Here is a 12619-nt window from a genome sequence, read left to right as displayed (position 1 = left end):
TATTTGAGAAGTGAAACAAAACATGTGGTTGGTAAGGATAACTCTCACTCTTTCTCCAAATCTGTGACTATGAGCTGTCTTGTTTGCCTTCCATGAATGGTAAAGCAAAAGATTCTTAGTAATATAAGGGTTGGAGGTATCATAGTGCAGCGCAACTTTATATTGAGGGACCAGAGATGAGGCGAAGCACAAGGCTGATGCAGTAAACATACAACAATATCTTCAGTCCTCAGTTAATCCAATCATGTGTGAGACAGTGATAAGCCTTAGTTAGGTCGTTGTTGATGTTCTTACAGTAAGGCGGGCTGAGAGATTTAAAGGGACCCAGAGATCGAGAGACAGGTAGACAAACAAACAAAGATGTACTGTACATATGAAGAGGAGGGAGGAAAGTGCTTCTCCAGATTACAGGACAGATTCTGGACAGACAGGAAATCCAGGCACAAGGGCCAAAGTTGGGCCCAAGATTTGTATGCCTATGAACTGATATGCCTTTCATAATAACGGCTGTGACAGTCATATGAAATGTAGCATGAAGGAGAAGACACACTAAATCATTTACGCTGAGTGGCTGGGCCTAACATTATGGGTAAGACTCTAAAACAAACCAAGGAAAATGGGAATGTTGCCCCTAATTTCTGAATCACCACACTGGTTAGCCTCTATCTATGTCCTAAATCCATAAACTTTTCCCAAATCAGTATTACCAGGGATGTGTTTGACCAGTGATTTCAGTGTTGATTTAATCATCTAAAACCATTTTCATTTGAAGAGTTTTGAGATTAGGGGTTATCCATCACTGCTTATTCTAACTATCCACACAAAATACAGAGAAAGAAATACAATGGGCCCAAATGCTGTCACTTTACGAACCAAAATGTATAATTAATGATCAACATCTATTGTTACAGTCGTATGCTATATTCTCTATTTACATTTACTGGTACTTTAAGTGCAGTTGAAGTTTGTGGATAGGATACAAGAGCAAAGAAATGTTTGTTCTCTTTCAGCTTCACGCTCTGTATCAAAACCTGAAATAGACAAAACATTGGGCTGAATTCGCAGCCGTAACCAGTAATTAGCTGTGGAACTGAAAAATGCTTTTCCCCACACGAGGTTTAGACTCACAGACCAAATGGGGAAAGTAAAAGTGAACTATGTGAGTTGGTCATTAATCCATACTCTTTCAGTACATCAAACTCATCCATGTTTCACATATCCATGCTCTAAACGGTGTGACGTTTTCATTATATAATCAACCTGGATTACTAAATTTTGCCATGTTTAACCACGCCAGGTTGATGCACATACATGACCCTTAATCCAGGAACAGGGCTAACAGATTATCAGTAGCAGACGCTTTCTTAGCTGTCCCCCGCCCAGGACTTGAACCCACAGTGGCCTGTGATGGCCAAGTCCAGAGAAGTAACCACCAGTGCTCACACACTGAGGTCTGGCCTCTCCCTTCAACCACCATACCGTGGTCCACTGACCAGGGAGGCAGTTAAAGCAGAAAGGGCTAAAAATAAACACCATGCAATTTCCAATTCAAAAATGCTATCTCATTCCAAACTTCCTTGGAATGAGATAGCATACACTCTTAAACTCTTTTGCATAGTTTAACAAATGCAAACCCTGTGTTAGACTTAGACATTTTGTCTGTAGACTGCACTGTGCTCTAAATCAATCAAGAGGAATTAGAGTAAGCCACTTCAAAAGCCAAACATTTGTTTAATAAAGGTGAGGATGGTATTTGTGTTTTTAAAACACATGATTTAAAACACATTAAAACCCATTTGATACATGAAAGAGAAACCACAACAGAAATCTTACATTTCTGTCAAGCATGCAGAGGATGAGACTTTCCACGGATGTTGCATTCTTCTGAAAGGAGCCCTTTTGCTGAGACAACCCTCCAAACTGCAGTGACCATCGAAACCTCAACTCTGCATAACAATGTGTAAAATAATTCAAAGGAGCTCTGACAGGCATGGAGGAGGAACCTGTATTTTACAGCATTTAACATAACTTCTCATTATGGGAGTCTGTAATTTCTTAAGGAAAAAAATGTGACCCAAAAATTGAAATTGGTAAAGTGAGAGTCCATTCTCCAAGACTTAGCCACATTTTCCCTGCCTTGAATATTGCTCTGCAATCGGATGCCAGGCCTCAAGGCCACCAAGCCACAAACTACAAAACATTGATAAAAACAAGCATTTGAAGGACTATGGATCTATTGATTTATGAGGACATAACCAGGACATTTGGAATAGCTCCCACAAATTCTGAATAGTATGCTCAAATGTCATTTTACAAGGAAATTGCATTATTCATCACAGAAAAGACAGGCCGAGTCAGGAGATGACTCGTCATGTTTTCCATCCACAGTAGCTATGTAAAACTTGTTTATAGGCGATATGCTAAAGCAACACATGGTATTGATTAATGTTGGTGTCTTTGAGAGTTTGATTTTCCATTAAAACCCTCAGATTATTCAGCGGTGGAACTGCATTAACACATGAATACATTACATACTGCATTCAAATATGATGATATGGCATTTTCCAAAAGACAACAGACTGAAAACTGACTTAAAAGTGTGTCTACTGTCCTGACAAACGCTTGTTGCTAAACAACAAGTATTTAAGGTTTGAACCCTTGCTATAAAATATAATCATTGCTCATGATGGCTTTTGATGTTATAACTCCACAAACAGTAACTCGAACAGCTGCATGGCCACGGTGCCATCCCATGTACAAGCCACAAACCAATCCAACACACGTACACACACAATATAAACAACAACCACACACACATGAACAGATCACCACTCTTGAGACTGCAGAATTAAACTGACAGGAACAGCCCAGAGACAGCATATGCGAGCTGTTTTGACTCCCTAGGCACCATGTGTTAGCAGCGTGCTATTTATACCAGACTGACCTGCACCATAGAGACGGCGCTCAAAGACAACAGACTTGCTGTTGAAGTCTTTAAAGGGTCACGACAAAGTCATTTTTTCAAATTTTTTGAGGGTTTTAATCAAACCTCAACGCTCAACGCTTTAATCAAACCTCAACGCTCAACACAGTGTCCTCCACCTGAGTGTTATTGTTTTATGAAAACCTCAAGGGGCTGCTCTTTTGAGTTACTGCTTACCACAAATGCCCGTGTGACCAAATCTTACTAACCAGGCGCTGCTGGGCCTACCACTGGTACTCCCTATCGGTCTAGTTTGCGGTCCAGCTGGCCTAGTGCTAAAATGAGACCAGTCGACTGTGCAAAGTACATCAGCTCTTTGTTTGTGTTTTTAATTCTGCCTGCTTCCCGCTCTCTCAAGCAGTGGAAAGCGTTCCCGTCCCATCCAGCTGGTCAGACTGAGTGGGCTGCAGAATGAGAGCCAGGCTTGTGGTGATCCACAGCATCCTGAGGCTCCCCTTACTTATCTTACCAGCTTTTCTCAAACAACATGGAGTACCATTGATCTGACAGAATAAGGAAAGACTCTAATTTCATTTCTATTCATGTGACTTCCCGGCAAGACTAAGATAAATACCCATTGAAAGATTCAACCTTTGATGCTATGGGCACTTTGCTTTGTTTAAATATGAAGATCAGAAGATGAGGCTTTAAGAAAATATGTTTGGATGCAGTCTAATCAGAAGGCAAGAATCAGGCATTTCTCAAGAGAAAATTAAAATAATCTAGGCTTCAGGTTAACATTATTTGTCACTGGCTGTCTTTAGGAAACGTAAACAAGGCAATTTACACTATACCAAAGTGGAATGGCCAGTTATTTTGGGCTGCTTAAAACTGGCTGTGCAGTTGTGGATTTTAGGAAGGCCAACTTTTGCAACCAAAACAATGTGTACGGTTTCACCTCTCAACAGTTAGGACTAAATTCAGACAGACGTTATGTCGCTGACCAACCACAACAATGTAGAGGTACTACAAAAGGAATTTGGCTTTTTACTAAGGAAATAACAGAATATGCTCATGGTAAAATGTTAACCATCAGAACTATTGTCTTTCACTGCACATGGTTTCAAAGTTGTGTTGGATCAAGTGATTGCAAAAATAAATCCCCAGATCTATGACAATTTGGTTAGGGAATTACCCTCTTCCATCCCTCTCAACAACAGACCAACTGGGTATTTGAACCCCCTCACTCTAATTTACACGGTGTAGTGACAATAGCAGAAGTGGTTTCCTAAATCAAGCCTATCCATTAATGGTTACACAAATGCAAAGTTGGCTTATTTTCCATTAAATACTTTCAGAAAGAAATTGCAGATCCTAGTTAGCCAAGAAGAACACTATGCCAAGTTGATTGAAAATAAAAGTAAACAAACAATCATCGATTTTAGATTGAGTAAAAACAAACAATTGCCTTATCAATTTCCTCCTTTGTTTGTTTATTTTTACTTTCACACATTAACTGGAACACCACTTTAAAATATATCTGCTACTCTAGCTAGAGGGAAACAGGTCAAACTGAGGGGATTAGTGTTGTGGTTGAGGTAAACATTAACAGATTACTGCTCTTCAGCCAAACAGTGGGTGTATACATAGTTCCATCATCATCTAAAGTCACCAAATACACCATAATGTCAAACTATAGGTGAATCTTACTGACACTGTGCATGCAGTAACTGAATGCATGTTGATGCTTAATCAGCATCCCATAACAGCAAGCTGCTTAAAGTCGCAGGCTCTATGATGGTTTATTATGTTTGTTTGGTAACCCCATCAACCATGTTCAAGCTAATTATTAATTTAGCATTTTGCAGGTGAAAACTGATCACTAAGCTCGTTTAAAGAGACATGAACAAAAACATCACCCAGAAAGAAATAAGTAGTGCATACCTTGTGTGGGGCTTTTAGCAGTCTGTGGATTCCAGCAATCTGATTTATCAGAGGAATATCTTCCCTGAAAGTGAAAAGTGGTGGCCTGGTGGGCTCGGGGAAATTGGTGCTGTTAAATGGATCAGTATCATCTAAGAACTGCACCCTGCATATAAACGTAGCCATGCTGCATCCATGCAAGGCGATTTTAGATAATTAAAACAGTGGATGCGACACCACAGCCCCTGACAGAAATGGCAGCCCCCCGGGCAGCGAACTACCGGCAGGTCTTCTGCAGTAGCACAGTCCTGCACCCCTCTGTTATCCTTGGACCTTCTCCATTCGCAGCGCAGAGGACTCAGGACAGTGAACGCAACACTCCAGTAGTAAAGATCCAGGGTATCCCGTTAAGATTCACGGTTAATCGGTGTGGAAGTGAGCAGGGTGGCAGTATCCAAGGGCATAGCGGGCGTTGGAGGTGCTGAGGCAGACTGCGGACGGACTGCCACTCTTGGACTGTGAGCGCGATGGGAAGCGGCTCCCTCCTCAAGCATAAACTCTGCTGCCAGGGGACACAGCAGCCAGACCTCAGCCGGCCGACTCAGCTCATATTACAGGCGCAATGGCGGCCTCCAGTGGCGAACATGAGAAGCACACAAAAACAAACGCAGCACCGAAACTGGCAGCGACTCAACCATGCAGGGCCTAGCAGTGCAATTATTTAAAGCCATAGACCGTATTGACAAACGTCTTGTAGCCTAGCTAGATAAATGCTACGGTCTATAGCAATTGTACAGAACTATTGCAAATAAACGAAACATGACAAAACAACATGACAGGCTGGCAGACAGACTCCCTCCATAATTTGACATAAATAAAAGGAGGGTAGGTATTGTACTTTCAAAACTTGTGTTTGATCACTAAACTTCAAATACTCAAAATACTATATAACCAACTAATGAATTATTATGCATTATTATACATGTAAAGTCCAGTTAAAAAAGAATAGCAATGGTCTCAACGTAAGCAGCTGAAACAATAAAGCACTGAAGATATGAATGCATGAACAATGATAATTCCAACAAAATACTGTATATAATAGGCTACTGTAGTTGTCCTAAATTAGCCATGTTGCACAATGAGTGGCTTTTATTTTATTTGTTGTTATTTAACAATTACAACAACAACAAAATTCTACAGTGTTGTATTTATTTTTTGGAGCAAGTACAATACATGAATAATTATTCCACAACTGTAAGAAGCTATTTAAACAACTTATAGTTTTTTTTATAAACAATGTTAAGTACAATTGTTTACAATTTATGAATATGTTGATACATGATTTAGTGAAGGCATAGGATTTCTTTATGTGTGCTTATAAATATATCACTACAGCTATGTTACTGTAATGTGTTCAATCATTCTTCAACTTTACATTATACAATACATCCTATAAAATTGGCCCTTCCTCACTAGATAAGACACTAGTTAACTGTCAGGTGTGTTCTACTCAGCTTACGCCTCAAAGGCTGTAGACCTTTAGGTGATGCTCTATGACACCACAGCCTAGTCAATCTATTACAGAGGTCCAGTATAAATAGTAGGATCTCACTCAATTTAAATTCCAACATTGCACAGTGCACTATTGTATCACCACTGCAGTGTTTGACAGATCATGAAGTTCAAACTTCCCAATCCTGGCCTGGAGGACAGGATATTGTCCTATGAGCAGCTGGACTCACTGGAGGAGAAAGAGGCTGGGGACAGACCCAAATGGGACAACAAGACTCAGTACATGCTGACCTGTGTTGGGTTCTGTGTGGGACTCGGAAATGTCTGGCGCTTCCCCTACCTGTGTCAGAGTCATGGAGGAGGCAAGTGATGCATTTATGGTTTACCTATTAGATATTTGATTACTTTTGAATACACTGTTTGAATAGAACAAAAATAATTAACCTCAATATGTGCAATCCAGATCTACTGGTACAGTAGAGTATTGTTATGCATACTTCCATTTATCTACATTGACAAATTGTATAGAGAAATTGTTGTATTTGTGGTTTAACATTAGAAGCACTCCAAAGTATGTGTCTGCCTGCCATCAACATTACATTGTAGATGACCTGTTTCTTAATCAAATAGAAGAAAGGTTGAATGTATTACTAAATACCCAAAAGACATGCTACAGCCAACAATAATGTTAAAGCTACTTTCTTTTGTGCTTGGACATGCAGGATAAATGCAGCTTTTTGTAATATTTGGCAGTTGATCACTGATCATTTTGCTCCCATTATATTTATGTGATTATAATTTGTATTTATATTTGTATTTATTTGTTTTGATATCATTTTTGTAAATTAGTTTTGTTAGTTTTTACGACTGTTCAAATGATGCATGTTTGATTGAGCTCAATTGAAATGCAGTACAGTTACATTTAAAATGATATACACTTGTTACGCCCTGTAGAAGAACATCTTCTGGCCTCTGTCCATTTCCACAGATAAAAAAATCATTCAGTACATATCTTACATGTAACAGTTCTGAATTACTGGGTAATAAAGGATAACACCCTTTTCAAAGTGATTATTTAATGAGCATTATAACAAGGCCACTGATCCACAAATAACTGTATCATTATAATATATACATATAAAAGAGGAGTAGAAGCAGCAGAAGACGGCTTGTAACCGATCTGTTCAGATAAGACTCGTTATACCAACTCACTGACAGGAAATCCTTGTAAAGATCTTACTGCATTCCCTTAGATGGACTGAACATTGCATTTTTAACTTAACTGCATTCACTGTTGGACTTTATCACTGCACATGTTCACGTGCATCTTGAATGATTAACACAAATTATTGTCACCTTGACACAATCAACACTTCCGTTGTTTTTCTTCCAGGTGCATTTATGATACCATTTCTGATCCTGCTGGTCCTTGAAGGAATACCTCTCCTGCATCTCGAGTTTGCCATAGGACAACGTATAAGAAGAGGCGGTTTAGGAGTGTGGGGTGCAATTCATCCCTATTTGACCGGCATTGGTAAGAAACGTTTTGCATAATGATTTCTACAACTAGTGGAAAAGTGCCTTTAAAGAAACCCTTTTAAAACTTCCATTGGCAGGTATTGCATCCATGTGTGTATCCCTGACGATCAGTCTCTACTACAACACCATCATTGCCTGGATCCTGTGGTACTTCTTTAACTCATTTCAAGACCCTTTGCCTTGGAGTCAATGTCCCATGAATGCCAATTTAACAGGTAAGGCTACAACTAGTACTGTAATTAAAAACTCTTGATTTTCACTGACTGACTGTGTTGAATTCCTTCAGGCATTGTCTCAGAGTGTGAGAGGAGCTCCCCTGTGGATTATTTCTGGTACAGGGAGACCCTGAACACAACCCCAAATATTGAAGACGATGGCGGTCTGCAGTGGTGGATACTGCTATGTCACATTTGTGCGTGGTCTGTGCTCTATATCTGCATTATTCGTGGTATTGAGACCACTGGGAAGGTACCGCACAATGCTTACTACTATTAGAGAAAATATTTCATCCCAGCTAAAAAGTGATGTAGTGAATACTTTATTTTCCCCAGGCTGTGTATGTGACTTCCACCCTTCCCTATGTGGTGCTGACAATATTCCTGATCAGAGGGTTGACCCTGAAGGGCTCTTTGAATGGAGTTAAGTTTCTCTTCACACCAGATGTAAGTTACCAAGTTCATTTGAGCTATAACACTGGCTTTACTGCAGACGACAAATACACTGAATGCCTAACTATTAAAATATGTTTGAATACTATTTGGAAACAGGGATAACATTTAACTCCGAGATATGTTAAGCTAGGTCTAATTATATTATGTTATGTAAAATTAAAGATCTGTTTGGATATTTACCTTTAATTGGATATTCTACAGTATATAGTGACCTGCTATTTTAGTCCACTGAACAGACTTCAGTCATTTCAGCCTCATTACAGGCATCATATAGCCAATGTACAGCAATAACCAGTTGATTCATAATTGTGTACTTTACATATTCTTCCAGTTAGCAGAGCTGGCAAAGCCATCAACATGGCTCGATGCGGGGGCTCAAGTTTTCTATTCCTTCTCTCTGGCTTTTGGTGGTCTTATTTCCTTCTCAAGCTACAATTCAGTGCAGTAAGTTATTTTAATCCCAACTGTTTTCACTCACCTCATTTAAAGTAAATACAATAGTATTTTTCCTCTAGTAACAACTGTGAACAGGATGCAGTGATCATCTCTATAATCAATGGTTTCACCTCCGTCTATGCTGCAACTGTCATCTACACCATTATCGGCTTCAGAGCAACAGAAAGATTTGACAATTGCCTTTCAGGGTACATTATTCATCCTTTTATCAAATGACACATTTAAGCATGTCATATTGGCTGTTATTCAGCAATACATTGACTTTGAAAACATTTTTGTGTTTCAGAAACATCCTAGCATTACTGAATATGTTTGAGCTTCCCGAGGGCTACATCACTGACAGCAACTACGATCAGGTTGTTCAACGCCTAAATGAAACAAGCCCTGAGATTATTCAACAGCTCGATCTTCCAACCTGCAACTTGAGAACTTTTCTCAGTGAGGTAAGTCTATTTATGCACCAGGACAGCTCCTTTCTTGTTAGGGGAAAGTAAACTGCTGTTCATTTGAATGATTCCTGCCATGCTTTGCTTTAACACTGTGCTGTGTTTGGACCTAGGGAGTTGAAGGAACCGGTTTAGCCTTCATTGTGTTCACTGAGGCTATCACCAAGATGCCCCTTTCCCCATTGTGGTCCGTCCTTTTCTTCATCATGCTCTTTTGCCTCGGCCTGTCTTCTATGTTTGGTAACATTGAGGGAGTTGTGGTGCCACTGCAAGACCTCAAGGTTTTCCCTAAGTCATGGCCAAAAGAGGCTATCACCGGTAACTCTCACATCTATTCTCTCATTTTATACTAATACGAATTTCTAGTATGTATTTAATCAACTCTTTGCTCTCCTTTAGGTGTCACCTGCATGTTCTGTTGTCTGGTGGGTCTGATATTTCTCCAAGGCTCAGGGAATTATTGGCTTTCACTTTTTGACACCTATGGAGGATCCATCCCTCTGCTGGTGGTTGCATTCTGCGAGATGTTCTCAGTCGTGTACATATATGGAATAGACAGGTGATATTAAAATAGTAATATAGTACTTTTTTTTTGTTTATATCTTTGAAAATAATTTGTCTGATGATGCTATTCTTCATTTCTGGTGTTGGATTTAATGTGGTGTGGTTAATACACTTAGTTTGTGGAGGGCTTGATTGTGGACAACAAAGTTGTGACCTAGCACACAATACACACTATACTGTATAGGCTTTAATAATAAACATTGATTTTGCTGATTCAGATATGAAGAACATGATATCATAGTATCACAAGCATCCCTTATTATTACTGCTGTTCTGTTATTTTGTTAACATACTATTAACGATGCAGTATGTGTGTCACTTTCCTCCTAGGTTCAATGATGATATTGAGTTCATGATTGGTCACAAACCCAACTTCTTCTGGCAGGCATCATGGAGAGTCATCAGCCCGCTAATTATGCTCGTCATCTTGGTCTTCTACTTCATCACTAAAGTTTCTGAAAAGATCCTTTACAAGGCTTGGGATCCAGAATCGGTAAATATGAATTTATTTTTGGATGATCTTGTAAGAATTATTCATATTGATCTTTTATTCATTTGTCATTGAAAACTCAAAATATAACACTTTCTCTGCAGGATAATTTCCCTACACTGGAGGAAAAGCTCTATCCATCCTGGATCTACGTGATCATCTTTATATTGGCAGGGATACCAGCTCTTGCTGTGCCTTTAGTTGCTGTCTGGAAATGTGTAATGACAAAGAAGAGGGATAAGTTACATATTGATAATATCGCTGACCAAATTCAAATAAACGATGAAATCAAAAAAAATCCCAGCCTAATATTCTGGTAAAGTCCACTATTTTCTCTTTCCCAAAATAATGAATCGACTGCTATAACGGTTTAATCGATGCAATTCAAAAATAAGAGACAAAGCTTTTCTGAACAGAACTCCCTGTTTCTTCAGCTACCTGTAACATCAAGTAAAGCTCTAATTTCTTCGCTGTGAATCAGATGACTATATGAAACGCTGTAAAATTAAAAAGAAACAGTTACATAACAATTTGTCGCCACAGAGGCTTATTGGTTTATTCAAGTTTATTTGATCTGACTTTTTGCATGGCCTTACTTTCAGAACACCTTTTACATTAAGAGATTGTCATTCTAAAAACACCATAAACATTGATCTCATACATTAACAGTGAGTGAAGTACTACTATCTTCGTAAAAGCAACATTTTTTTATAGCTATTATAATGGGGAGCATCATATCGCGCAGTCCATTCGTTTGTGATGCATTGTGGCCTTCATCATGTTCGCTTTCAGAAAGATGGAAAGCACCATTAGGGAGAATATTTGAGGGAAAATGATGGGACCCTTGCAGTGTCTTCCACATCATTAACTTTGCCTGAAGCTCTATCTCATAGAGATACTGTATTTCTGATCTTACATGTGACCAGGTGGGCCCTGCTTCCTATAACTTTGTGTGAGGTTATAACATTATATATATTTCTTAACCCTTATGTTCTGTTCGGGTCTCCTGTGTGTTGAACCTGAACACACACATGCACGTGTGCAATATGTGGTGTCATGTGTTTTGGGGCCATAGAATAAAATTACAACAGGATTGTACGGTTATGAATGCATAATAAGTTAGTTATGATGTAGTTAAAACAATATTGGATGATAGGCATTTTTTTGTTGTGTTTTGGACTGAAATAAATTATGGGTCAAAATTGACCCGCGAACACCATGAACGGTAACAGCTTTCGAACACAACACAAGGGTTAATCCAATTTGTATTTTGTAAGAAATTGACCAAGAGAAAATCTAATGAAGTAAATTTAAGCCCATAATAGATTACTATCCCAGGGTAACGCTGTGAGTTCATACTTTTGTGGGGTTAACTTTGATTAGACAGCTACAGTTTACCATGTGATTCACTATTTGATTTTAAGAATGGGAGGAAGTACTATCCCAAAAGGAAACTGACTTCGAGCCATGCAATGAAAGTACATTAATCTGTCCAGCTGGGGTCACTATTGTGATGTGTTTGAGAAGTAAATAGTAATCATCTGCTTATTCAGCTGCTTATTGTTATTTAAATGCATTTACCATGTGTAAATACATGCTTTATGAGTTTACTTTAATATTCAATTGAATTATAATGGATGTGACTGATTGTAGTCTGTATGAATATGAAAGATAACATAATTCAAATTAAGTTTGATAAGGAACTGCATCCACAATAGATACTTGTACAGTACCTTTTGTAAGGGATAATAACCATTGACTGAAGTAATGGAAACCTTGTACAACTGTAAAATAATAAATGCAATGTAGACTGTATCACGTTATGAATTAAAAGGAATTTATTTGCACAGTTTTCTCTCGGGGTTCCTTATTTATGCTGCGTTGTATAAATTTCAATATTACAGCTTTGTAATCAACATCAGATCACGCCGCTTTACACAAGGGCTTTTTATTAAACAAACAAACCAGATTGTTCCCACAGGATTAAAAGCCAACACAAAATATGAGGCTGATAAAGAACATGTCGCCCCTTCGCCTCCTGATACAAACAGGTAACACGTCCCCAGGTCCTCCCCTTATCCTCAGACAGAGTGGA

The 12619-nt window shown here is 38.8% G+C and overlaps 2 protein-coding genes across 2 annotated transcripts in view; one reads left to right on the top strand and one right to left on the bottom strand.

Moving 5' to 3' along the window:
• fhod3b (formin homology 2 domain containing 3b) overlaps window positions 1-5032 on the bottom strand; it is an 89637-nt gene extending 84605 nt beyond the window's left edge. The window contains 1 exon segment of the mRNA XM_034127686.1: window positions 4868-5032. Coding sequence (XP_033983577.1) covers window positions 4868-5032 — 165 coding nt within the window.
• Window positions 5033-6485: 1453 nt separating this feature from the next.
• Window positions 6486-12351, top strand: slc6a19b (solute carrier family 6 member 19b). The gene is made up of 12 exons (XM_034127284.1): window positions 6486-6720; window positions 7752-7892; window positions 7975-8112; window positions 8184-8365; window positions 8449-8559; window positions 8900-9012; window positions 9084-9212; window positions 9311-9467; window positions 9584-9788; window positions 9870-10029; window positions 10365-10527; window positions 10629-12351. Exons 1-12 carry the CDS (start codon window positions 6522-6524, stop codon window positions 10842-10844), a joined length of 1914 nt encoding a protein of 637 aa, XP_033983175.1. The 5' UTR covers window positions 6486-6521; the 3' UTR covers window positions 10845-12351.
• Window positions 12352-12619: the final 268 nt, after the last annotated feature.

Source organism: Trematomus bernacchii, unplaced genomic scaffold, assembly GCF_902827165.1.
Source record: "Trematomus bernacchii unplaced genomic scaffold, fTreBer1.1, whole genome shotgun sequence".
Lineage (NCBI taxonomy): Eukaryota > Metazoa > Chordata > Actinopteri > Perciformes > Nototheniidae > Trematomus > Trematomus bernacchii.
Note: the sequence above shows the minus strand (reverse complement) of the source record. Positions and strands in the feature narration are given on the sequence as shown.

Coding starts and splice junctions, on each gene's coding strand:
- slc6a19b (XM_034127284.1), top strand. CDS start 6,522: ATGAAGTTCAAACTTCCCAATCCTGGCCTGGAGGACAGGATATTGTCC. Junction 6,721..7,751: donor GTGTCAGAGTCATGGAGGAG/GCAAGTGATGCA, acceptor TTTTTCTTCCAG/GTGCATTTATGATACCATTT. Junction 9,789..9,869: donor GCCAAAAGAGGCTATCACCG/GTAACTCTCACA, acceptor GCTCTCCTTTAG/GTGTCACCTGCATGTTCTGT.